A 27,833-nucleotide genomic window follows, 5' to 3' on the forward strand; every position below is an offset into this window, starting at 1 on the left:
AGCTGAAACTAGAAATATAAATTAATACAGAAAAACAATCGTTTACAGGTGAGAATAGTGATGCAGTTACTTTGTAAGCAAAAAAAGCTTACCTCAATTTGTTTTATTGGAACTATGCTTCAATAATGTAAAAATAATACCAAATGTACATAGTTTACCAGAAAGAAAAAAAAATCCTGCTGATAGGTAATACGAAAGGTAACTTTTACAACCAAAGGCAATTCGTTTTACCTGAAACAGTTTCATCATCGAATTTATTGGTCATTATCCATAGCTCTGAAAATACAAATACTCAGCAACTCATTTTTCCAGTTTTGTTAAATTAAAGTGCACGTTACTGCTGAAAATAGCCATATCTAAGTTAATCATACTCAGATGCCAAACAAAATATAAACAATAAAAAATGTGTCAGCCAAAAAGCTACAGGACTGTATCCAATCACTGAATAAGCCTTATCATTGTTTTCATCTTCATTCACAATTTATGAATGCCTCGGTCCTTTCCAATCACAATGGCTTCTAATTGTCATACAATTGAAATCTTAATCATTTGTCCATTATAAAAATGCATCATCGTGATATTGGACTTTTAAAAAATTGTAACACACCTAAGACCTGGCGACACTTCTTTAACTGTGCAGTTTTCTATGCCAATGTCCAAGAAAATGGTTATCAATTACCAATGGTGACACTTCCTCCTCAAAGCTGAAGTCAAGGGTCCCACACCTTTCGAGGTTTAAAATAATGCTTCAAATAACAACTCTGGGCTAAGATATTTAGTTAGTTCGCCAGTTGGTTAGTTAGCTGGGCAGCGATGAAAACTGCCCCCAGGTAAGTCCGTTCGGTCTCACCACTTTTCCATTTGACCGTCTGGTTTAAAAATATATAAATTGTGTTCTTAAAAATGCATCAAGCCAGTGTTTTATTTCATAACGTCGTTCCTAAAGTCTTAGAACAATTTTCAAAGTGAATTTTTAAAAAATGACCTTACTTTTCCAGCGTTACTTTCTGCCCTCCGAGCTACGCCCAAATATCGTCAAATGAACAGGTCTCCACAAATGAACATGTTCTAAAGTCCTTAACTTTCACCACGACCAACTAACTCGTGTCAACGTAAAGACTGCTTTTGTCGTGTGGTCACTGGAAACCTCAAAGTGCGGATCACGATGGACCAGAGTTTCAGATCCCCAAATTAAGCAAAGGAATGGGTCTCCGGACCACAACCTCCGACTCGCTTCGTCGCCCGCCCACTGCCTGCAGCGGAGTCCAGAGGCGCCCACAAGGACTCGTGCTAGAGTCCCCTCGCCCAAGTTCACTGGTTGTTTATAAGGGCTCAGTCCCCCCGTAAAGCTCCTCTAAAGCCGCAGTCAGTCTCAGCGCTCCAGCTACCGACAGGGGCGACCGGCACCCTGGGCAGGGGCGCCGCACAGCAGCAGGCACTTGGGGGGCCGCGCAGGGGCTAGTGCTCCTGGGCCGGGGCCCTGCCCACCCCCGGCGGCCTCGCCTGGCCCAGCCGCCCTGGCAGCGCGCGGGCGCCCGCTCCCCGTGCCCAGGGCGCGGGGCCGGGCGCGCGGGGTGGCCTCGGGCGAGCGGCCGCGCGCCGGCTCCCACGCCGCCCCGCAAATCCCGCCGCAACTCCGGGCCACTTCTGTGAGGTACAGGGGTGTACCGAGGTTAACTAAAGCCGTTAATTGTCCGCAGACGAGAGCAACAAAACAAAACAAAGGCATTTCGGACTAGAGAGAAAGCTCGAGAGAGCGACCGAGACATGTACCTGAGTGAGACAGATGGGAGAATACATCATGACTTCGCCTTAAAACGCACTTTCCCGGAGATGCCCAAGAAAATCTTCGAGAAGCAAGAATTTCATCTATTCATTTTACAGTCATCTGAGCCCCGCGATGCGATCAATCAGGACGGGGCTCTGCGCTGGATCACCGCAACTTCACAACAAACCCAGTCCTCCTTAAATAGCCAAAGATTCAAGTTCACTCGGCGTGCTAGATTTCCCGGGGTGAAATCCAATCTACACTTTTAACCCTCTTGCAGTCCGAGCGCGCTGGCCCTGCTCGCCGAGGCCGCCGCCGCCGCCGCCGGTGTTGGCTGCTTTTCGCCTGGGTTTGGGGATTTATTTTCTATTTTGCAGTTGTTGTTGTTGTTGGGGGCTAGGGGGTGCGCGAAGGTTCGGCGTGGGTTGGATTGGGGTGGTGGTTGGTGGTGAAATGCTTTTTTAAAAAAGGCGGGGAGGGGGGCGCAGGAGAGAGCGCGGGAGGGAGAGCGAGGAGAATGTGTCACCGCGCTGGGAAAGTTCAAGGTTACAGCCCCGAGCACTGCGGCAGGATTCCGGAGTGGCGATCGCAGGCGAAACTTTGCCGCGAGCCGACCATGTGTGTGCGCGAGGGGGAGCGTGAGCGAGTGCGCGCGGGTGGCGGGGCGCGCGCGGGAGAGGGCCGGGTGGGGGCGGGGTGGGTGGGGGAGAAGGGAGAGGCTGGGGTGAGGGAGGGGGCTCGGGCGCAGGTCTCCCGGGCGGAAGAGGCTCGCGGCGCGGTCCCCGGCTGCAGCCGACGCCGCCGCCGCCGCCGCCCGCGCCGGCTCTTCCACGCCCGGCCGCCCGCCCGCCCGCCTCGCCCCGCGTCTGACCCGGCCGAGCGAGGAGGCTGCTGCTGCTGCCGCCGCTGCCCAGAGCCCAGGGGGATCGGAACGAGCTCCTGAAAAATCCCAAAGGATAAATCCCGCTCTCCCGCTCGGCTCCAAACTCCTCTCTTTTCTGCTCTGGGCTCTTTTTTCCCCTCCCTCTCTCGCTTTCTTTCGTTGCAAAACTTGGAAGTTGAAAATTTCACCGGTTCCACCCTCTGGACCCCGCTCGAGCTCTCTCCAAATCAGACTTAAGGATTGTTTTATTATTTAATTACACAATCATCGCTTTACTCCTCCTCCTGCAAACGCGCATTCCTTTTGCACCAGCCTCTCCACACCCCCCGCCCCCCACCTTCCTCCTCCTCCTCTTCTCTCTTTCTCTTCTCTCTCTCTCTCTCTCTCCCTCTCCCTCTCATTTGTTAAAGGTCTCATATCGGTGCAACAGAACCATGACTTTTTTTTTTTTTCCAAACTAGATCTTCTTTCCGTCCTTTGGGCAAGTCCCGCACTCTCCCCACACCGCCACACGTACATACAACACCCCCGAAAACCCGCCCTGGAAGAGGTATTTCTGTGCTCGCTGCGGACTCTTTAAGCCGCGGGAACATCCGAGTGGGAGAAGCACTGAGCCGGTCTGGGCCCGAGAAAGGAACGAATGGAAAATTCCCTCACACCCAGGCCGCCCCGGGGCCCAGGCTGGGGCGCCGACTCTCGCACCCGGGGCGGGCGCGGTCCGCCAAGCCCGCCGGCTGAGGGGAGGAGGGGCAGGCCGAGGAGGCGGGGGCCTGAGCGAACTTCGGCTCAAGTAGTTGGGGAGCGCTGGCGCGGGCGGGGGGCGGGGTCCTCCGGGGTCTCCCCAGCGCGGGCCCGCGCCCCGGGGCAGCTCCGCAGCAGCAGCGCACCGCGCTTCGCCGCGGTTTGCCGCCCTCCCGGGGGTGCCCCGTGCACGTGGCCTCGCTCGGAGCAGGAGGATCGGGCCGAGCAGCCGCCGCCGCCTCCTGCTCCCTCCTCCTTCTCCTCCTCCTCCCGCGGCCCGCTCAGTTCTCCTCCTCCTGCAGCCCCGCTGGCTCGCTCCCAATCCCCACCCCCCGGGGCCCGGGGCGCCGGCGGAAAGCGGCTCCCTCCCCGCCGGGGTGCAGGCAGGGCGGGGCGGCGGCGCGCCCGAAGCTGCGGGGCGGGCGGGCGCGCGCGCGAGCGGGGTGCGTGTGCCGCTACAGCCCTGCAGAGGCGGCCGCGCCTGCCTCGCTCCCGCGCGGAGGGCCCCGCCCCCACCCCGGCCTCGAGCCGCGGGGTCCCGAGTGAATGAACTTGATTTCGGGTATCTGGAGGGAGGCGATTTGCCTTGCACCCTTTCTGTGCGCGCGCAGGGGCGCGCGCGCGCGCGCACGCGCACACACACACACACACACACACACACACTCCCCGCCCCCCAAATTCCGGTTTTCGGCAAGGGGTGGGTGGGGAAGAGGTGGAAGTAAAGGCTGTCCAGACAATGGAGAGAGGAAAAGTGAGTGCCAGGGGCTCCGCGTCTACCTAGCTGGGGGCTGCCGCGGGCGGTTGGGGCCACGAAGGGGACTCGACTGCCCGAGCCCCAGGGCGGGGCCGCCCCTGCTCCCAACTGTGCTGCTGGGGTCTGATGGGGCTCTCTGATTCTCCTTCCCTCTTCTCTTCCTCTCTCTCGGGTTTCTTCCTCAACTTTCTCCTTTCTCTCGCTCTCTCCCGCTTCTGCCAACCGCCGCCCCCCTCCGTCCCCCAGCGGACCTGAAGGAACCAGTGACTTTTTCCTTCACCAAGTGGGAGTTATCCACATCAAGCATTTCACAACGACACATCAAGAAAAGTAGGCAGGTTCAAGTCAACCATGAAATGGTCACTTTTTAACCCCGTCCTGTCCTCATTAGGGAAATGCTCAAACACAGTCCGTTTTCAAAGAGCGCTCTTAATGAGGCGAGCTTGCCAAGTCTACCAGCTGCAGCCCCCGTAAACCCAGAGCCCAAAGAAGAAAGGCTCAGGGGGGTGGGGAGCTGAGGAGGCCGGAGAGAGGGGGAGCGGTGGATCTGGGAAGACAGGTAAAGTCGGGGAAATTTCGAGAACTCCCCCGAGTTAACCCTTCAGGGCACACACCACTGGGAGCGGCCTCCCTGCTCCCCCCGGAGGCAAATCCCCTCTAGTCAGCGTTCTGACAATGTTAATTTCCTTTGTGTGGGTCATTTCTTCTTTTTGAAAAGCCGGGATAAAGTTGACAGTCTTTATAGATGAAAGGAATGAGGTGACAGTCGGGATTAATCCAAATAAATACTCATTTCTCTCTCAGAAATTTTTAGGCAATCTCAGCTTAAAAATAAAAACCCCAAAGCATCACTTTGTACTGCACATAATGCTGCCTTCCTCTTCTCACCCTCAGAGCGAAGTCTGAGGGGAGGGGGCGGGGAAGCGCTACTGATAATACCAGCTTTAACTACTGGAGTTTCCCTTTGAACAAATATTCAATTTAACCGGAGTTAATTTACCATAAAAGACATTCCCCTTGGCACGAATGCACTCATGTCCTTGAACACACCTCTTTGAATGCCTGGACTCTTACAGAAGCCATTATTTCGGGGTCTCTTTAAAATCCGGAGCCCATCTCTCTCTCTTTCTCTCCCTCCCTCCCTTCTTCCCTCCCTCCACACCACACCACCCCCAGTGAAATCCTGGCACCCAGAGAGCGCTCCTTTCAGCCAGAGATCCCAGAACCAGCCGCTGTCCCCTGGCAAAAGAGGCCCAGGGCTGAGTCCTGGGCAAGTGTCCGCAGACATCGTACCCCTCCTCCCCTATTAGTTTCCCTTACCAACAGAAACCATTTCGCTCTGCCACCAAAACTAGGTTGCATCCAAAAGTTTCTCACAAGCTTAAAAAGGAAACGCGAAAAACTGACAACTGTTACACAGAAGAGCCCACAAATCTGCAGCAGCACCAGGGGGTGAAGAAGCAACGACAGACCCAGGTAAGATCCCAGAGAAGTGAAGTTGTCTGGGGCCTCCCAGGCCTATCACTGAGGGGTTCAAATCTCTTTCAGGTGCTCCGTGTTTGTAGAGCGCTTGGGGTCCGGTACAGTCTGATGAGCATGGAGGATGCTTGGTAGTTTTGAGTTTTGATTTGTTTCCAAGAAAAGGGAAAATGAGAAAGGAGTAATGGTGAGATGGGGTGAACCAAAAGGGCAGAAAGAATGAGCAACGGAGACATCCTGGAAGGGCTTCCTAGGTGCTCAGTTTATATGGATTTGACTGGCAACTCAGGCCTCAGAGCCACAGGCAGGATGGCTGACATCCACCCCCCCCCCCCACCAAAAACACTGCTTCTTGTCCAGCCAATGTCAAGGTCACTGCAGGCCTTCCCAGGATGAACTTAAGGGAGGCTTTTGTAAAGAGAGACTGGTAGATTTGGGTGTATGGGACATCTGCCTTCTCTCAGCATACTCATCCACCACATTTGATGTGAGAAGTACCACTCTTTTAAATCCCAGGTAGAAGAGTAGAGAGAGGAAGTTAGAAAGTACACGCATTTTATTCACTTTCCCTTTTTTCCAGTATGTCTGTGCCATGGTATTAAGAGTGCTGTGAAAGTATCTCTGAGAAGTTTCTGATACTATAAAAATGGGCCCAACACTTCTTAGACTTGGATACTTACTTCTCCCTAAACCCTCTTTCTTCTCTCTCTCCCACACTGAAAGGTAATGACAGGCCAATTACATTCACCCCAAAATCTTGTTTGAGGAGCTAGAAAGAAGTGAAAGCCTCCTGCAGCAACAGGAATATTTGACATTTCAGAATTACTAAAGAGCTCCTCCCTAGAGCACTTATTCCCTGCCACCTTAAAGGAGGAAAAAGTTTCTTTGCTGACAGATAGTTTGTTGACTTCAAGAAGGAATGCCAGTGCTTCTTGAGACTGGATTTTTCAAAATTCAATCGTATATTTGAAAAATTTAGCAAGTTACCCAATTGGAGCCTTTCACTGACCTCCAAAGAGGACTTGACATCTCAAGTATCTATCAATATTGATTTTCTTTTAACCTTCTCCCTTCTAAAGAAACTCAGTGACAGGTTGCAAATCCTGGGCAGTTTAGGGAAAGGTTTCTTGGAGCTTAACAAAGCTGTCATTTTCAATACACCCGATGACTTTTTTTTTTTTTTTTAGCTCTTGAATGTGATTTGAGGGGAGGTTCAACAACCACACACCCTGGCTGCATCGCCAATATCAATATTTTAAAACTAAATACAAAAGAGACAGATGACCTCCTGACCCCAGGAAACAGGCCTGCAAAACTGCAAGTATCCACCACACCATGCCCAGGGACCTTTCCTTTTTCCAAATGAACCACAAAAAATCAAACATGTGTAGCCCGGAAAACACAATTTCATATCCACAAGCAGGAACACCAAAAATCCACTCAAAAGCACATATATAAACAACCAACAAGTACTGAAATTGCCTGCACTTGATGGGAATTGCAAAATCATGCCCAGCTCTCTCAGCCCTTAAACTACTACTGTCAAATTAGAGTAGCAATTTTTCCCTCCTAGAAAATTCACAACTGGTTAGCTTCCCCACCCCCCATTGCCAGCTTTGCCTTTCACTGAAACGAATAAATAACCGTGGACTTTTCTTCCCTCCTCTGGGAGCTGTTTGGTGTCCCCTGAGGACAAAACTAAATGAGAAAAATGACGCTGTTAATAATGTCGCTGCTGAAATGCCTGTACTCGACTGTTAAAAAAAAAAAAAAAACCATCCCACTAAGTGTGCTTACATTTCGGGCACATTTACAAGCTAGGACTGAATGTGAACAGCGACTGGGCCAGATTCCTCTATTAAGGTTAGCCGGTTTCCACTTCTCTACAGAGATGAAGCCAGTTCGTCAACAGAGATTCCCAACTTCTGAAGACATTTGCTCCCGGATTACAAAGTCAGCAGTTGCCTGAAAACTTTTGCATGATTTATTTTAAACCTTGAAAATCATGGTAATAATTGCCTTGCTGCGCTCACAATACTTCAAAAGTTACATACAGTCTCACTACACAGTCTTTTCTCTGTGCGACGGAGAGTGTTGTAGTTAACGTCCTTTTTCAAAATAGCTGACCTTTAAAGTAAAACTATACTATCATTTTATTTCTACGTATAAATCGGTTTTTTGTTACCCATCTACTTATGCCTTTGTGACGTGAAAACAGATTGGTTTTAAGGAAATGTTTAAAAAGCTTTATCCAAAATAGCCAAGTAGTCTTTACATTCTATATTAAGAAGTGTAGAAGGTGTACTGCAAAGAAACTCAAACTTTCTGCACCCCTTTCTCTAATTCTTCCTTTGAAAACTGCCATTCTGTTTCAAAATCAAAGTAACGCATAACAACAGAACTGTGCATTTTAACTTTCAAATTAAAATTTAACAAACAATTTTGTAATTACAAAGAGAAAAGACAAACAACTGGGCCTACACAAAATATATGTTCAGTAAACTTTATCTCTGAAATGTTTTAACAACACAGAAAGTTAATAAATTTCAAAGCAATAATATTGTCAAATCGTGTGATGTCACCAACTCTAAAAGCCAGGTTACAGATGTTTGTGACATCATATTCACTCATAATTATGCTGCTGCTCAGTCTGATCATATTAAAATTAAATAGATGTCTATGCCTGCTAAAGAATAAAAAGAATTTATTTTGGACATCAAACAATGAAACTGTCACCATTTATTGTATGAAACACTCAGCTAATCAATTTCCTATTAAAACAGCTTTCAACAATACTCAGCTTTAAAATTCATCGGGGCCAGTAAAAACCTTTTCCCAGTACACAAGAATGCAGTCCCAACCACGACGATAATTACCCTTCTAATACTTTTATTGCCCAAGCACTTTTTCCTGTGCTCCCCATCAGTTAGGCAAGAATCTGCAGTATATTGTATCAGTGAGTTGGAGTGCTTGACCTTTGCCCACATATGATTTAATAGGGACTTTTCAGCGCTGGAGCTTTCTCCATCTCTCATACCATTAAATGAAAACATCAAACCTCAAATGTAAAACTGGAAACCACAACGTTGTGTGTTTCACAACTCTTTGCAGTTTTTACTTAGGCTGCTTAAAGGTCAGCTTCTTAGCCTCACGATTCTCCACCTCCCCCCATACAGTAAAGGTACTCAAAAGTCACACTAATTCTGATTTTGATTAAATCTTGAACTCCCCAGTCAGATACACACATGCACCCTGCTTATTTACACGTGCATTCTTTTTCTAACCACATAAGCATGCCTGTATGGCTTCCTGGATTTATTCCATTTTAGAGCTGATTTAAATGTCTGTTCAATATGGGTTCAAAAGTTAACTTTTTCCCGCCTGTTGGAAAATTAAAATTACAAAGGATGGTGTTATAAGATTCATTCAAAGAACGTTAATCTTGTGTATTTTGGCGCCTTTTCCCTGCCAGCTACTGTACTGGGGGGGGGGGGGGGAGGCGGGACTTGGAGATCTTGTCTGTCCCGTCTCAAGTTCAATGGCAGTTCTTCTAACCGGAGGAGAAGATGGCCATGTTCACAGCCCTAATAATAATTCCAATCACGCCACTTCGGCATCTTGTGTCAAAGTCGAAACTGGCTTCCCCGCCCCCCTCAACCTGAAAGCTGCCAAGTCCTCACACACTCCGCATTCAACCACAACTTAATGGATGGGATATTGTGCATTAAAATGTGTCCCAGACGTACTGGCGAAGAGAGCACAAGGGAAAAGGGAGGCGTGCGCTCGCGCACGCGCGCGCGCGCGCGCACACACACACACACACACACACACACACACACACACAGCGGTAAAAATCCTAGAGCAAAAACAGCGGGACTTAAAAAAAGTATTAGGAGCGGGAAGAAATCCATCATAATCTTTTTTTAAACAGGGAGGGAGGTGTGGGAGGACTAACAATTCGATCCTGAAACTTCAGGGACAAGGCGGGGGGAACTGAACTTGGGAACAAATATTGATTTAAAAAACTCTTAACACACCAACCAGAGCTAAATAAATAGTACTACCCTCACTTATTTTTTTTAAAATGCACTGTTAAATGAGAATATGTAACAAAGCTGTGCATATTCACCTTAAAGTGGAGGAAAGAATGCTGTAAAAAGAGAATGGACTACAGGGTACAACTAAAAATATCATTTGTACAGTAATTTTTTCCAGCATTGGGAGGAGAAAATAGGAAATTAAGCAGGGAAAATGCTACATTTCACAGTTTGGGCTCACAATGTTATCCACTCATTCCCGCGATAGAAGTGTGACACATGTATTAAAGTTGCTAAAGCTAAAAAAAAAAAAAACAAAAAAAAAACACCTTTGCATTGGCCTGGAAATCCAGCACTATAGCTCAACCTGTAAAGCAGATGACATTTAGGTAAAACAGTCACTTCACAATGCACAAACAGGAGAAAAAACCAAAAACCTGTGTTTGGGGTGAAGGGGTACAAGGGACGAACAAGACGAGCAAATAAAACCCATCATTTCCAAAGCCACATACCATTGCACTGTATTGCATTAAATAAAAGAGATCTTGAGTCTGCAACAGAACCCTGGGCCGCGGACTTCACGTGTCTCAGGTACAGATTTGTGGATTTTCTCAAGGGTTGTTTGGGTGTCGCTTTTTGTGCTTAGTTCAAAAAAAAAAAAAAGAGCAATCCGGGAGTAGTCTTTTATTTTTTTAATTATTATTTCTGCAATGCCCCAATTCTTGGCCCGAGAAGAAAAAGTCACGTCTAAAAGCAAGCAGCCCCTCAGCCTGGATATCCAGTTTTCCTTCCTCTCACTTGCAGAAGACTGTTTCTCGTGGTTGACTTGAACGCTGTCCAGAGTGATGTATGTGTGTGTGTGTGTGTACGCGCGCGCGCGTGTGTGTATGTGTGGCGTGTGTGTGTGTGTGTGTTCGGTGGGTTTTATTGTTGTTTTAGCAGGGCTGCTCTAGGGGTGGGGGCTGCCTCCCCTCCCGGGCTCCGGGCGCGCTCGGCAGGGGCAACGGGCGCGGCCGCGGGGTCGCGCGCTCGCCCCTTCCCCGCCCTCGGATTGGCCTGGCCAGCGGCGGGGCTGCCCCGAAATCGCCACCCACCCGCGCACCCTTTCCGCGCACCCTTTCGGCGCCCGGGCCGCGCTCGTCCCGCCGTCGCCTCCCAGCCTTTCTCTTTCTCCAGCTCGCCGGCCGCCCTGCCCCGCCCCGGCCGCCCCGGCGCGCGGGAAGCGCAGCTCTTCGCTTCCGCCTGGCGGCGGGAAGGAAGCCGAAAGGAGGAGCCGGGGGGCGGGAGCGCGGCGATGCATATTCATCAGGGCCCGAGGCGGTGGAGGCGGGGGCGGGCCCGAGTGGGTGTGGCGGCCTGCGCGGCGCGGGCGCCCCTCGCGAGTGGCGGCTCTGCTCTTTGTGCTGCCCGGGAGGGGCAGGAGCGCGGCGAGGGCGGGCGAGGAGGGCGGTGCCGCCTGTCTGCGGGGCCGCGCCGCTCCGCGCGCCTTTGTGCTCCCGGTGTCACGGGGCCTCCCCGCCGGCTTGCGGGAGAGGAGAGCGGGGCCGAGCTGCGGCGCAAGACTCTTCACCAAATAATAGCGATGCTTATGGAATTAGTGGTGCTCCCCTGCTTCCCGCCACGTTGCTCGGTCAACTTCGCAAGGCCGCGTTTGTTTCCGTGTAAAAGGACTTCTGAAATGTTCCTCCCGGCCAATCGTTAGCATTACAACAAAACCACCAGAAAGAGAGCACTCTTGACTTCTATTTACATGCATCCATGAGAATGTCAATGATCTAGGAGTAGGTGCAAGAAATAATTAGCACCAAGGAAATATACAACCTTTGGGGCCCCAGAAGTAAACACTCTAGGTGAGCTTTGGTAGACAGTTAATATTCATAAACAAAGCGGGTTCGATTCGTATTTTTTCAAAGTTAAATGTATGTAGTGGTCTTGCTTAGTTTTTAAGTAATCCAGTTATTTTTATTTTAAAAGCGTTTGTGGTGCGGTAAAATGCTTAACGGTGAAGTTGTTATATAATTCTAATTTAAAATCGAAGTATTAGAAGTAAAAATACAACATTAGCTCTAAATTTACATGGTACTACCCCACGTGTGTTTAGAAAAGATTTTATTACAGAGATTTTGACTAATTATGTAATTGCACAACAGACAATGGCTTCAAATATCCTCTAAAATCCCTGTTCAATTATGTGATTACCAGTGGGACCGGAATAGCTCCCGATGAATTGTTCTTATCTCTCCACTAAATGTGAGCATGGCAGTATTTTAATCCTAGTTATGTTTACCCTCAAAGTCCAAGAGAACTTAAACAGCATTGTTCAGGCTCTTAGTTTCTACAGTACACATTATAAAACAAGGAAGATATTTTGGCCTCGTCACCCCCAAAAAAAGTTTTTTTCTAACATGTATACACACACACGCACACACACACACACGCACACACACACACACTATAGATCGTTGGCTGTATGTAATATACGTACCTATTTCAATGATAATAAGCAGAAGAGTAGTAGTTGTATTGACCCAATAGGACTTCAGAAAATGCCAAATTTAAAAATGGGTTATTAAACCGAAGATTTAACAGTTCCCAATTTCCCCTCTAGGAAAAACTAGCACAGTATGTATCTATATAGATTTGGGAAGGGAATTGAGGATGGGATTACACACATACACACATATATATGTGTGTATGTATGTATCTCCACACTCAGCTATAACTTCCCTAGGAAAATTAATTTTTAACTTCTATCTTGACCCAAGTTAGGTAATTTTAACCACTCAGCTAGGGTAGCTATAATTTAGTCTACTCATGCAGTCAGTTCAAGTGGGTAACAAACAGATCTGTTTCCATTCTAGCATTTCCTAATAGTAGTTTCATGGTGAAGTAAATCACATTTAGCACTAAGGAACCAAATATAAAATATGAAAATTCAATGCAGCTAACCTTTAAAAAATTGTTGCGGATGCAAAGCGAGTGTTTAAATGGACAGTGTTACCAAATTCTAAAACTTTTGTACAGAAGTGTGCCTCAGAAAGTCTTTCTCTTGCAGTTATTTGAAGTCCATAGTGGAGTTACCAATCCTTCCCAACATCTATTTCATGCAAAAGAGAAATTACAAGAAGAATCCAGTTGTTTAAGAAATATCCAAAGGCATGAAATAGGGAAAAGAATAGGGAAGGGGAAAGGGAAGGATTTCCTGTACTTTTCTAGTGATGACTTGAATGAATCTGGAGTTAGTGTCACCTGTCAGAGGATTTCTGCCTAAGCATATTATTTAGTAATAGAATGTACCATTGTATGTCATGTTCGGTCTTACGTAGATTATCTTTTTTTATTTGCATGTAATTTGTTTCCTTTGACATGTGATGCTTTCAATATTATCCTCCTACCGATTACTCTTCTGTCTGTCAAGTATGTACATATATCATAATTAAATGATATCCAATGCTCATAAAATAAGAACGCTGATTTCCAACCATGTCTTACAGAAACCGGACTCACTAATTTGTAGTCACCTCAACGGGTTGTTGCTCCTAAGTGTCTTATTTGGCTAATGATAATGGTCTTCTAATCTACACTACTGGTTGCTTTTCCAGTTTTCATATTTTGCATTATAAATCAATATATAGAAATTAGGGAGTGCTTTTTTTAAATTAAAATTATCTTGTTTGAAAACCTTTCCTAGAATATAATTAAGGTCGAATACCTTTTTATATTCATCTTTCTAGAAATTATAACTAGTCATTTTTTAAAAATAAGGACTGCCCAATGTTACTTAGGCATTTTGGCCCTCTGACACATCTAACTGAAGTGATTCCAGTAGAAAAGTTAATTTTTTTCTGCCTTCAGTTGCAGGCACCATTGATTCTTTAGAACTAACTAGAAGATTCGCGAGTACACTGACACTTTAGATTTTCTGGTTCTTCTTAAAGGCAATTAACTGGTAATGCAGTTTCTGTATGTTTTCTTCAAATTGAGAAATTTTTTTAATGTACTACAACATCTGCGTGTGTTTATCTTTGAGAATAATCACTATATAATTATTTCTAAAAGCACGCATTATTACAATGCTTTATGTCATAATTGAAGTAATTCTTCTACCCCATCTAAACCAGTAATTTTCAGTCATTACCCCAAAGGTGTTTATTTTATCTTACTTCGCTATTTCTCAAAAATATAGGAAGTGTGTTTTTATTTCTATTATTTTTTATCATTAGAGGGCACACACTAATTTATTAGATTATTATATTTAGGCCATCATTATGCTAGCATGTGTGCAAACTTAATTTATATAATAAAGATAGTGGAATACTTAAGACATGATACTAAATAAATCACACCATCTTGTAAAACAATTGGATGATATTTTTTAGGATTTAAAAACTGCATAATGTATAAACCTGTGTAAGCATTCACATTGCATATTGCCTCCAGGAAATAGCCTCAAATATTTCCTAATTATTTAAAAATATTTAGAGAGTCTTAAAGCGGTACATGTATCAAATGCCAGGTTTGGGCACTTTGTTTTAGTTTTGTAGATGAGCGATGTCTTCGTACAACTTTTACGGAGGGAAGGAGAATGCGTATCTAGTGTATTGCTGTGGAAGAGGAATAGCCAAGTAGAAACAACAAAGTCTGGTAATTATTTTTATTTTCCATTGGTTCTAGCAGCCTTTAGCTCTAATGCATCGTGCCTCTTCTTCAGACATTGCTTGTAAAAAATAAACACAGCATCTTTCCCACAAGAAATAGTTGCTCATCCTCAGAATTATATCTGTGGAAAAGACTTCAAGAGATTACCAGATAAGCCCTTGCAATGGAGTCGAAACCCCACACTGCCCAAGACAGGCACACCAGGTCCTTTTCTAACCATTAAGAGTATGGGTACAAAAATAAATACACGCAGTGTTCCTTCTTTCACTAACTGCACGCTGCACCTGTGCACACATATATCTGATGACATCTGCTAACATAATAAATCTCAAGGGGTTGGTGGTGTCATCAAAAACCTGAGACGGTGGTATGGCTCACAGCCTCCCCAACCCCAGGCTAGGGTCTTGTTAAATTTCACGGGCAAAACAGAGGCAGACTTAGACTCATTCTGTGCATGAACCAGGGGTTTTCGAGAGCAGGTTGAAGTGGTTTACCAAAAGGAAAAAAAAAAAAAAAAAGCCTCTAGTTATGACTCAGTGTGTGAAAAATTTGCTCTCTGATTCAATGGTGATAAATCAAGGATGTCTCCCAGCTTTGAAAAAAACATTTTTATCTCAGTTGTTACCAATTCTCAATTCGAAGTATGCACCTTCCCTAGCCTACTTAACGTTTTGAAGACTGACTTTAGGAAAGAAAAGCTATGAGCAATTAAATCTTCATGTCTTGCTTACTCACACTTTTATATAACTTTAGTTTCAACCATCAAAATGCCCATAAAAAGTAAACAATAAACTTGAATGAATTTAGGCTGTAATGATGATTAAATTGAGCAAAGGGAACACAAGTGTTTTCTCAAAAAAATGTTCGGGATATTTTGTGCCATATGTAAGGTTTCTGAAACAACAGAATCACTAAGGTATTTTTTTAACCATTTGCAAAAAACAGAAGCATCTGGCAATCCAGAAATCAGTGAGGCAACAGGATGCAGGAAAGCGCTAGACAGTCTACTGACCCTTCAATACAGTCCTGGCAAAGTGCCATTCTGCCTTTTGCTCAGTGGGCCATTTTTAACACGAAAACGAAAGTCAAGCCCCCTGCGTCCCCATCCTGTGGCTACTTGTTCTCAGGGTCAAAGATGCTTCTTGGCATATCTAGAACATGGCGATATCATCTCAAATTGCCCACTACTAAAGAAGATCAATAACCCCATTTCGTGTCTTTACTCCATAACTACGAAAGCCTCAATGCAGCCTGGGGCGTAAAGGAAGAACGCAATTCTTCTGCAAACATGTATCACATGCTTAGTATGGGTCTCGACCTGGGGCTGGGCGCTCCTGTACAAGGGTGACTACGTTATTGAAGATTTCTGCATTTATGGTACAAAGGCCTTCCACTGCTTTGCGCTAATATTCTCTTCTGCACTTGTCGAGAAAAGAGTAAACTCCCCGTGGGATATCTTAAAAGCCTTCAAATAAACACACTAAATAACAACCTTTGGTTTTTTGCTCACTTTACGGGTAGTTGATGTGGGTTTGCAGAATGAAAACAGTGTTGATAGAAACCAAAGAAAAATGTAATTAGGGACGAGAAGTCAGGTGCCCTTCCCACCACCCCCCCAACTAAAAACAAAACCAAACCCTCGAATAATGCATTCAAAAGCCAAACTAACAAAGTCGGGAAACTTTTGATACCACTATTCTTCATGATGTGGGAAGTATTTTTGTGAACAACAGAGTGGGGAAAGGAGGAGCAATGTTAGGTGGAAAAAGTCAGGCGCCCAGGGTTTACCTATGTGCAATTAACACTGTCTTAAGAGCTTATTGTTTAAGGTTGGTTGACAAGCAAATACACAGAGCAGGTTGGAAATACAAGTTTCAAGAACATACTTAATATCACTACCTTTCCCTTTTTCTCTTCATGTCTGGCACCATCCTGAGCTGCCCTCAATATTTCTTTTACCGTTATCTTTTTAATTTTCTTGTTGTTATACAAGCAAACAAGAGTGAGACCCTTTCTTTATTTTTTATTTTTTTAAGAATAGAGACACTTTCAGCGAATGATTAACAAAATATAAATGACATCCACCCACAGTCCCATCACCTAAAAAAAACCTGTTTCATTTGCGTATATTCCAATCCAGTATTTGCTTCTGTGCTTGTGTAGTATTTGGCAGAGTTATAAGATTTTAAGGTCAATAGAATTTTGTTTCGTAACTCTTCCACCGAACCCTCTATTCCTATCCTCGATATTAGCGAAAGGGTGTAAAATTGTGAGATGCTAAAACTAGGAGAGACTTTGGGGACTTTTGGCAGCATCCTGTGTTTTGCCCTGTCATTTTTTGAATGTTGGAATTCATTTAAAAGGTTGGGGCAGAGTCGCCGCCCCCTTTAGATGGGGCTCATCTCCTGGACCCCCTGTTGCATTCCACAGGCTCGCTCTCCTCATGTGGGTTTACCCGCAGCCTCTCACACTCACAAGTTTACAACCCTTGATCTAAACCAACTGCTCTTCTTATAGATGAAAAATCAAAACAAGGTTCAAAGAGATAAAGTGACTTGGTTAAGGCTACGAAGCTAATTGGCAACCGGGCTGGCATCATAGAAGGGTCCCTGACTCTAACCAAGTGCTCTTTTTATTAATGTTTATTTCAGAGCATGGGGAGAAGTGGGGCTCTGTGCATCAGCATGGCAACCTCACCACAACTACTGTGAGCACAAGGTCCTTTATAGACCGAAATGTCCCAGGTTAGCCACTCACCATCTCTTATGCTCCAGGTCATAATTAACATTTGTCGTCCGCAAGCCAGACACCCGAACCCCCATAAATCCTGGCCATACTCACAGTGTTTGTTCTCTCTTTAAAAAGAAAATATCAGAATGCAAGTGAGGGAAGCTGATCACTTTATAGAGATAACGTCAAATCCGCTGTCGCTGATAGAGTAAACTACTTTATCATATTCCTATCAGACATATCTCACAAAGGTGTGATGTTCTGTCCCTACCCTGGTAGACAACCACTATCCTAGAAAAATCTAAAACTCCCATATCTGTGCAGCGACTGTATTTTCTGAATATTCAATCAGGACACATGGTACAACTAAGAACTTTTTTGGAAATGAATTTAAGATTTTGGAAAGTTCTACACGAGTTTGTAAAAATGAATCATTGTTAGCTATGGTTTAATAAATGGGCTTTATGAAAAATAATAAACATGTATGCCATCTAAGAATGCCTGATCCCTATGTCCATGTGGGCAATTCTTAGACATTTGCCCGGACAGTGGGATTTGATTCCGGTGACCGCCATGTTGTCATTGCTGTTTGTGTCCTGTGCAATTTGCTCGTAGTGCCTCGTTCATCAGACGGGACATCTACTCTCTAGGTTCTTCTCCCAAATGGACATCAATGTACATCTCCTACGTATGATGTCACAGAGTCAAGATGGCACATAATTGAGAAGTTCATACATTATGTACACGGGGAGTCTGTAGTTACCCTCTTGGTGCGCACAGAGGAGGTCCATACTCAATCAGGCTCTAGGCTCATTCCTAGAAGTGATCTTAGTGGCCCTTATCCTGCACAAAGCTCCATCTGAGTTGAGCAGCGGGGGCACGGCACTGTGCATTCGGGGGGCCAGACCCTACGTGCCAGGTCTCCCTGCCATGCAGAGATGCAGGCTCCTTCCAGCGCCTTTTAAATGACTGCTTACAAGCTGGATCTTCTCCTTTGCTGTGACCAACGGCAGCTCCTTAATTAAGCAAGGTCTCCCCTAGGGCAACGGTTTTCCCCAACCTTAGGTTAAAATGAGTGTCATAACAAGTGGTAATAATTACCGTGTACTCTGATCTAAGCGTGGCTCTGCTCTGTGCTTGTATGTCACATTTATATCGCAGCTCTTTTAACGATGAGGAGCCTGAGGCTCAGAGAGGTTGAGTTTCTGCGAGAGGTTATGGGGCTCCTAAACCGGGTCTTTCTAATTCCAAAGCCTATGGCCAAAGCTGACCAGTACATGCAGCGAGGACGTAGTGCAAGACTGTAACCACGCAGGCCGAGTGTGGCCCCTTCACAGGAGTTGCCTTGGAAGGCTTTGCAAATATTCCTTTTTTTTTTTTTAATGTTTTTTTATTATATTATGTTAGTCACCATACAGTACATCCCTGGTTTCTGATGTAAAGCTCGATGATTCATTAGTTGTGTATAACACCCAGTGCACCATGCAATACATGTCCTCCTTACTACCCATCACCAGTCTATCCCATTCCCCCACCCCCCTCCCCTCTGAAGCCCTCAGTTTGTTTCTCAGAGTCCATAGTCTCTCATGCTTCATTCCCCCTTCTGATTACCCCCCCCTTTCTTTATCCCTTTCTTCCCCTACCTTGCAAGTATTCCTTAAAGCATTTTTATCACTCTTCTTTTGAAATTGCCTTTAGAACTCCAGGCACATTCTTTTAAATATTATCAATGGGATAGATCTTCCTCCTTTGAATGTGGATTTGAGTTTGGGTATAGCTATGATTCATTCAATACCCTGTGGTGATTAAAGAACCTCTCAAGCTGGGTAAACCAGTTTAGGGCGCAAACAAGCATGACAGAATGTAACAAGATTATCTTCGTTCTCCAGCATTTCTGAAGGAATGGAATAGAGGAACAGAAGGGGATAGACTGGACTTAGAGGCACCGTGGTTTGGGGTTCAAATTCTGACTCAGTCACCCGAAAAAATTGTGATTCTGGGAAAGGTGTATAATAATTCATAGCCGAGCTTGCCTGAACTTCAAAAAGAGCATAAGAATCTAAAGTACCTGGTTCAGTGTTGTTTGGGGATCAAAAAATCTCGTCCATCAAAATAAGTTGGGAGGTGTCTGAAATGTAGTCCTTTCTCAAGAAATATTTCCTGAATCTGATTATCAGCTCATGATTTGTCTCTGTCCTTCGAATGCAGTGAGGGATGGTCAACAAGAGTTAACGTGGTCTGTGACAATGACTCAGGGGTCCTGCAAGTGCTGCTGGGCCTGGCATACAGCATTTATTTGGATTACAGTTTAAAAACCAAGATGGAGGTCCCGAGTTCCCTGATGCTCAGGGAGGTGGATTTGAAGGAGACTGGGGCGTAGTGCGAAGTTTGTGATGGGCAGTTTCTACCTCAAGTTTGCTCCTAGACCTTCTAGAACAGTAGGAAATCTAATAGCAGCTTGAGCCAGGACCTCTTCCTACACATTTATGGAGTGCCGGCCCTATGGCAGGTTGTGGTTGAGGGTGGGACATGGGTTACTGCTCCTGTCATCAAGAACAGTGTCCAAAGGGCTAGTTTAGTGCCAGGCAGGGAGTGATGTTACCGAAATGATAAGAACTGAGAACACCTCAGAACCCACTGACACAAACAGTGTCGTTCACCTATTGACTAAGAGGTCATAGCTCTTCAGGTACCAAATAAGCGCCTGCTGTGTCCAGGAGATTCAGAGCGAACAACACAAACAATATTCTAGCATAGAGGAAAGAGACCTGGAAATGGGAGAGGGAGAATAAAGTGCTGGAATAGTTAACAGAAGTAGAAGCCTTGTTTAGTGTTGCTCTGAATTCATAGGACTGTTAGGCTTCTTTGCAGACGCCAGAAGGGTGATTGGAGAATTCTAGAAAATTTGCAGAGAGGTGTTTATCAAAAGATAGAAGAGAAGAGTGCCGAAGCTTTACATACAGTAAATCGGGGGTATCTATCTATTGCAAATAGGGGATGGGAGCAGCCTCTGAGGGGCTCTGTAGCACTTTCGTAACTGATCTGGAAGCACCCTGGCCTATCTTTTGCAGCACCCTATAGCACATGTACAATATTATTTCTATTTTACAGATGGGAAAACTAGGGCACAGAGAGGTCAATGACTTACTTAAGGCCAATAGCTCCCAAGTGTCAGAGTCAGGATTTGAACCTAGGTAGTGTGGTTCCAGACCCTTGGCTCTTAACCAACTTCATACAAACTTTTTCTTCTCCTCTGCATGTCCCACCCTCAATGGACTGGCATTGCCCAACCCTGAAGTCTCTCCTCCTTCCCGTAGGGCTCATTCTAGGCCCCACTTCTCCCTAACAGGGAGCCGCAAGCGTGGGCGACCTCAGCACAATTACATGGCATGACATGGAAGTCTGGCCGAGACTCAGTTACAAAGGAGAAAGGAAGGACTTCAGAAGCCTTGGCCTAATTCTTTGGATCCCTCCAGGGTGAGATACAGTGACTGCCCTGTCTCTCTTCCTGTGCTTTAAAGAAATAAATAAATTGTTGCCCAATCATACGATGGAACATTATATAGCAAGAAGAACAAACTTCTCTACGGCCTGCAAGTAGAAAAGGGCACACCCTAAGCGTACAGCGAGATGACTGATTCATGTCACCAGCAACCACATGAAGAAATGGAAAATCACTGGCAATCCAGAAACCACACTCTGCTCTCTGCCAATTAGTACCCCACCATCCCTCCCAAAGATACCCACTGTCCTGATTTCTAATAATACAAAGTTATATTGTCTGGTTTTGACCTTTATATCGAGGGAAGCATATGATAGTCAGTTTTTTATGTCTAAACTACTTTCTTTGACATTTCTTGTGATATTCGTTCTTGCTATTGCCGATAACAAAGGTTTTTTCCCCTTACTTTGCAGTATGATTTCTCTTGTATGAATGTAACACAATTCATCTATTCCATACTGACAATCACTGGGTTGTTTCCAGTTCGGAGCCAATTACAAATAACAGAGAGATGAGCGTTCTTCTGTATGTGTTCCAGTGTTCATATGTATGCATTCTCTTGTGCATAAACCTAGGAGTAGAATTTCCGGGTTATGAAGTAGCCTATGATGAATTTTATTTTATTTTATTTTATTTTATTTTATTTTATTTTATTTTATTTTATTTTATTTTTAAGATTTTACTTATTTATTTGATGGAGAGAGAAAGAGCACAAGCAAAGGGAGCAGCAGGCAGAGGGTGAAGGAGAAGCAGGCTCCCCGCTGAGCAAGGAGCTCAATGCGGGACTCGATCCCAGGATCCTGGGATCATGACCTGAGCAGAAGGCAGACGCTTATCCGACTGAGCCACCCAGGCATCCCAGCCTATGACAAATTTTAGTAGATAATGTCAAATAGACTTCTAAAGTGATTGTACTAATTTACACTCCCACCAGCAGTGCCTGAGAGTTCCAGTTGTTTCACATCTTCGTCAACACTGTTGAATTGGTCTTTCTTCTATTTCTGGAGTATAATATCTCAATGTGGTTTTAATTTGTATTTCCAGATGACTGATGAGGTTAGCTGCTTTTCCTCGTTTATTGGCCATTTGGACAGCCCCTTTTGTGAAATGTCTGTTCAAATATTTTGCCCATTTTTAGTTGGGCTTTTCTGTGTTTTTCTTCTTCACTTGTAGGTGTTCTTTATACTTCGGGACACGAGACCTTTGTCCTTTCCACACAATGTAGATTTCTCTCTTACTTTGTAGCTTGCAACTTCACTCATTCAATGTTGTAATAGTTTTGTGAGTTTTAAAAAGCACATTGACGATTAATTAATTAATTATCAGTGCCATATATTTAAGGTGTACCATTTGATAAGCTTTAGCATATGCATACGCTAGTGAAACCATCACCACAATCATGATAGGAAACGTTTCAATCACCTTTGAGAGGTTTTCTGTTCCTCTTCATAATCCCTCCCAACTGATCTGCTGTCCGTCATTATAACATGGTTTGCATATTTTAGAATCACCCAACAGGTACTCTTTTGTTTGGTCTGGCTTCTTTCATTCAGCATATTTTGACATTTATTCATGTCGTTCTATATATCAATAGTTCATTTATTTTTCCTACTGAGTAGTATTTCATTGTCTGATATGGCACAATTTAGCCATCACCTGTTGATGGGCAAGTAGATTGTTTACAGTTTGGGACTCTTACAAATAAAGCTTCTATGAACATTTCATGTGCAGGACTTTACACGGACATAAGCTTTCAATTCTCTCAGGTGAATACCTAGGAATGAAATTTCTGGGCACATGGCAGGTATCTCTTTAAGGGTTTAACTTTTAAGGAACTATCACACGGTTACCCAAAGTGGCTGTATCTCACAATTCCATCAGCAATATATGAGAATTCTAGTTCCTTCATATCCTCACCAACTTAGTATGATCAAGTCTTTAATTTTTAGCCATTCTAACAGCTATGTAGGGTGTTCCACTATCATTTTAATGTTTGTTTCCCTAATATTTGTTTCCCTCATGACTAATGGTGTTAAACATCTTTTTACATGTGTGTTTAACATTCTTAGATCTTCTTGGTAAAGCATCCATTCAAATATTTTGTTCATTTTAAAAATTGAGGTGTTCGCTTTCTTATTGTTGAATTATTGTAGTTTTATTTTTTTTCATATTGTGGATACAAGTCCTTTATCAGATATTTGATTTGCAATATTTTCTCCCAAACTGTCTTTTCTTTTCAGTCTCTTAACCATATCCTTTGAAGAATAGAATTTTTAAATTTTGATGAAGTCAAAATTATGGATCGTGCAAAATATCTAAGACATTTTGCCTAATCCAACAGCAAAAAGATTTTCTCCCTATTTCTTTTGGAAATTTTATAATTTTATGTTTTACGTAGAGGTCTATAATCCATTTTGAGATACCTTTCATATACAGTGTAAGGCATGGATTGAAATTCACTTTATTATATGGATATTCAATTGTTCTCATACCATTTATTGAAAAGACTGGTTTTTTCTCCACTAAATTGCCTTTATACCTTTGTTGAAAGTTGGTTGTCCATATACAACCATATATTCTATTTCTTTGATTGATGTGTCTATCTTGATTCCAATAACACACTGTATTAGTTACTATAACATAATAACACCTTAAATCTAGTAGTAATTAGTTGTCTAAATTTGTTCTTTTAAATATTGTCTTTTGATGAACTCTTGCTTTGTATTGTTCTTCAGATAAACTCTTCTGGTGCTTGGTTTTTAAACAAATTTTCTCTAAGAAATCTTGAATCTACTCAGACAGACACTCTCCCAACCTGGAGCTGGAAATCACACCTGTGGATTTTAATGCCATCGTTCCTTTGGGCTTAAAAAGTCACTTTCACTCAAAGATCTGTTATTACAATGCACGAACCCCAAAGAGAGTGGGGTTGGGGCGATATCAAGCCAAATAGTCAACAGCTCTTATGCTGACTGACAGCCAGCTGACAATCTGACTTGTTTGGAAAGGGATTCTTCAGAGCCACCTCTTGGAGGTGGGGAAGCCTAGGTGGAAGGTGGGAGGGAAGGGAGTCTCAGATTTATAGTAACTCCTACAAGTTACCCCGCATTGTGCTGACGGTTTTGCACTTAGCCTCTTCTTTTACTTAAGATCTTTCTAATTTCCCCTCGAGGACTCTGCTGTAGAGCAGGGTCCTTTTCTGTAAAGGGCCAAATGTTTTAGGTGCGGCCAACTTCATGGGCGTGAATGTGGGCATTCACACAGCACAGCAAATCATTCAGATTTTAGGCTTTGCGGGCCCTACGGTTAGTCTCCGATGCCTTGACTCAACTCTCCGTGTTACACAGAAACAGACATGGATGATATTTAAACAATGAGCCTGGCTGTGCTTCAATAAATCTTTACTTATGGACATTGCAATTTTAATATTATTTTTACCCATCGGAAGATATTTTTCCTCTTTTTTTTTTTTGTATCAATCATTTAAAAACATTGAAACCGTTCTTAGGTGGCAAGGCACACAAAAAGCAATGGGTTCTGTTTGGCCCGGGATGGTAGCTTCCCAGCCCCTCCCTAGGGAAACTTCTACACATGCGCATCAGCTCACGTGTACGGGAAGTGCACATCAAAATTTTTCTTGAACGCTACAAACTAGAAACAACCAGAAGTCCCCAGGAAGGTAGAGCGGTTAAATATATTGTAGTTCATTTATATATAACATATAGCTGAAAGGAAGAAGCGAGTCTTGAAAGAATACATACAGGATGATTTTATTTCTATAAAGTTCAACAACAGACCTGCATAAGTGCTAAAACTAAAATAAAAAAAAATAGAAGCAAAGAAACGATCACAAGAAAAATGGGGGAGGGGACTTCTGAGGTCCTGGGAATGTGGCATTTCTTGACCTGGGTCATGTTTACAGTGGTGCTTGCTTTATATTTATTCTTTGAATGGTGCCTTGTATGTATCTCCTCTGACATGTATATCTCATCAGTTTAAAAATCTCAGTTCCTAATTCTGACTCTGAGTTGGCATTTGGAGCCCCATTTCATAGTGAGGTTGGGGAAGGGGGGAGCTGCATGCCCAGGCCACATGTTTCCAACTTCCTAAAGCTCCTTTGATATAATTTTGAAGACCTTTGGCATCCATCTGGCCCTGGGCTTCACATTTGCCAAGAAGAGTCTTGGCTTTTATAGCATTCAAATGTTTTTCTTCTCAGTTTACTTTTGTCTCAGATACTAATGCTCTCTGCCAAATTCCCTCAAGGTCAAATCCACATTATTATGGGTTCCATTGTCTTGAAGCCTTTCTTGTTTGCAAATTCCATTTTTCCTAATTTCAAAATATAATTATAAATAATTCAATCACATTGAATTGGGCAGTGTATGTGTATACTGGCTACTTTCCCTTTATCCCTCTGCTCCTCAGTGTTTATTCTCTTCTTAATATTTCTACCTTCTGGCTCGCTGTGCGTGGCTGTATGTTGTCATTAACCAGGCAGGGCTGAAAGGAAAGAAAAGAAAATATGTATTCATGGTTGGAGAGGACATGAGTTTAGGAGTAAACCAACTGCAGTTTGAACCTCCACTCAATCTATTGGCTGTCTGTTCATGGCCAGTGACCTGACCTCTCTGAGTCTTTTCTTTCATTAATAGAAGTGAGGGCCAACAACTATGAGAGAGAGTCGTTGCGAGAATTAGACACGTAAAGGTTAAACAAGAAAATCTGCTCCAGCTACTTGATGACTTGGGATAGGGCTGCAGGAAATGTTAGTTTTCTTTCTTCTTCCCTTCCCTCTTCCCTCCCTCCCTTCTTTCCTTCCCTCCTCCCCTCCTTCCTCCATTTTGCAAGATTTTTCTGTCTACCCTCACCAACCATGTTAATCCAGCAACGGCTTAATGAGAGAAAAGGATAGGAGGTGGGTTGGGGACAGGAAGAATCAAAGGTGAAAAGAACGATTCTGCTCAAGAGCCTGGAGAAAGAGCCCACATCACGTCCTCCGCTTTCCTTGCCCATCCCTCTTCATACTTCTCATTTTCCCATGAACTCACAGGTCTTTTCACCCCTAGAAATCCAAGAACCCCGGGAAGGCAGCTGTCAGAACCTTCAGAGAGCCTAGGAGAACTCTATCGTGATTAAAGTACCAGGAATAAAAACCGCCTCCATATAAGTCACTTAGAGCCCTGTCTGGCATATTGTCTGCACCGAGTCAATGCCGGGTATTATTACCGTCATCACTGGTGTTATGATTATTATTGTTGTTCAGGACAACATCTCTCTGTGCCCAACAGAAGTTGCGAGGCCATCGGCTGCCTCTTTGCCAAATGCACACCCAAGTTACAAATGGTAACGGTTGTTGTTTCTCTCAGCATTTCTCAGTCTCCTTTGTCATTCCCCCCTCCCCCGCCCCGAAACGTTTCATTCTGCCTTTTCCAGAACAAACATCACTATAATCACTTCTTGTTCACATCTCCAATATCCCCATGGCTCTTGCTGCTCTCACTGGTAGTAGCAACACCTCTGAATTTACTACCATCTGCAAATATCATTAGCTATTGTTTATTCCCTCTCCCACACTATTAATGAAGATGTTAATTAAGACCAGAACTAACACTGACCCCAGCAGCAATCCACTAGACATTTATCCAACTGGATAAACTTCTGTTAGTCATTACCCACTGCTCATAGACATTACCACTACTCCAGTCCCTTCATCTGCTAATTTGTAAGAGACCAGGGGAGAGAATTAAGGGAGCCCAGTATTATTTAAAAATTAACACTCTGATACTTAGGGTTTTTGGAAAGGGACTTGGTGGAACATCAGAAGGACGGTTGTCAGTACTATGCATGAGTGCAGTGAGCCAGCCTCCAAAGGAATTTGGTAATTGCCTGGCTAAGCTTATGGGTTTCTGAGAATTTGGCAATACGCTGCAAGGCTAGAGTACACCGACACAGATCACAGAGTTTTCTTTCCAGCCACTTCCATTTAAAGATGAGCAGCCTAAGACCCAAAGACTTGTCCAAGGTCACTCCCTCGTTCGTGATAAAACCCGATTTGGAACTTGGGGCTCGAACTTCCTGTCCCACGCTCTGGGTAGAAGCAAAGTTGCTCTGACTTCACAAGGTTCTGCTCAGACACCCACCAATAGCTTTGCCCGCTAAATCCTAAACCCACGCAGCCCGGGGCCCATCAACTCCATCTATTTGTTCTCAGCAAACTGTGTATAGTAGGAGTTCCTTACATATTCGCTCAAGGAAAGGGCATTATTCGCCACCATGTCCTATTCTCTCAACCGATGTATTAGCGATTCTCGATCCTGGCTAAACACTAGAATCACCCCGGGGAACTTTTAAAAAATACCAGTGCCCACACCACAGCCCTAGAAAGTCAGATTTAATTGGATTGAGGAGAGGCCCAGGCACTGGTAATTTTTTAAAGCTCCCCAGGTGATTCTAATGTGTAGCCAGAGCTGAGAGCCCCCTCAGAGGAGAAAGTGTTTTTCCAAAGTCTCCTAAATTGGGAGGTTTCTCGTTGCATAGAATCGGGTCCGTACAGAGCTGCTGTGACTTAGCCAACGGGAGCAAACCCTTCTCTTAAACTGGAAACTGACTGCCCTTCAGACTTGTCCCTGGTGAAGAGTACAAATTACACCGCCACCTCAGAGTGATGTCACTTGGCATCTGTTAATCCGGTAGTGGGTATTTACACCCGGCAATTTTTCCAGACCTAAACTGTGGGGGCAGTATTGCTCACTTCGACGCTCTCAGGCAGCCCTAAAGTGAGTTACTGGTGAGCAGGAAAGCTGGCCCACTGGAAGCAAAGGCAAGCAAGGGACAGAAGACCTACCAGGGTTTGAAGGGTTTGCCACTTCCACATTAATACCCACTGTCCCCAGTGACCCACATTAATACCTACCGTCCCCCCCAGAAAGGCAGCAAATGCCCTCTTGCCGCTGGTATGGCAATGAAGCCTTAGTAGATGAAGAATGTAGGTCAAAGACAAAACAAGGAAACATAATCTCAGGCTTCTGCCTGGACAAGAGCCCAAGGAGAATAAAAGACAAGGCTTTGGAAGGTTTCAGAGGCTGCTAGTCTTGCGGCGTCACACTTTGTGGCCTCCTCCATTTTAGGGGGACATCTCTACATGCCTAATTGCCCAGCAACACTCACACCTGTCAGAACTGGGGAGTTCACAGTGCTCCTGTTTGCTCCTGCGGGTTGTTCACGGCCCCCGGGGAGGCCTGGTACCCGGGGCTGAAATCTGCAGTGGGAAGGGGTGC

General features: G+C 44.5%; 1 protein-coding gene and 1 long non-coding RNA gene across 16 annotated transcripts in view; one reads left to right on the forward strand and one right to left on the reverse strand.

The window, feature by feature from the left end:
- The window catches only part of NFIB (nuclear factor I B), a 230,945-nt gene extending 228,388 nt beyond the window's left edge, over positions 1-2,557 (reverse strand). For all 11 annotated transcript variants that reach the window (XM_026506525.4, XM_044386923.3, XM_026506524.4 and 8 more), the window contains exon 1: positions 1,774-2,557. In XM_026506525.4, coding sequence (XP_026362310.1) covers positions 1,774-1,803 — 30 coding nt within the window. In that variant the 5' untranslated portion in view covers positions 1,804-2,557. The remainder of the gene's footprint in view (positions 1-1,773) is intronic.
- A 1,600-nt stretch (positions 2,558-4,157) lies between these two features.
- Positions 4,158-27,833, forward strand: part of LOC113260612 (uncharacterized) — a 50,901-nt gene continuing 27,225 nt past the window's right edge. The window contains exon 1 of one of the 5 annotated variants that reach the window (XR_008959862.1): positions 4,158-5,622. This is a non-coding gene — a long non-coding RNA (uncharacterized LOC113260612). The remainder of the gene's footprint in view (positions 5,623-27,833) is intronic. The other 4 variants (XR_008959863.1, XR_007190945.2, XR_007190944.2 and 1 more) reach the window with 4 other exon arrangements.

Source organism: Ursus arctos, unplaced genomic scaffold (genome assembly GCF_023065955.2).
Source record: "Ursus arctos isolate Adak ecotype North America unplaced genomic scaffold, UrsArc2.0 scaffold_18, whole genome shotgun sequence".
Classification (NCBI taxonomy): domain Eukaryota; kingdom Metazoa; phylum Chordata; class Mammalia; order Carnivora; family Ursidae; genus Ursus; species Ursus arctos.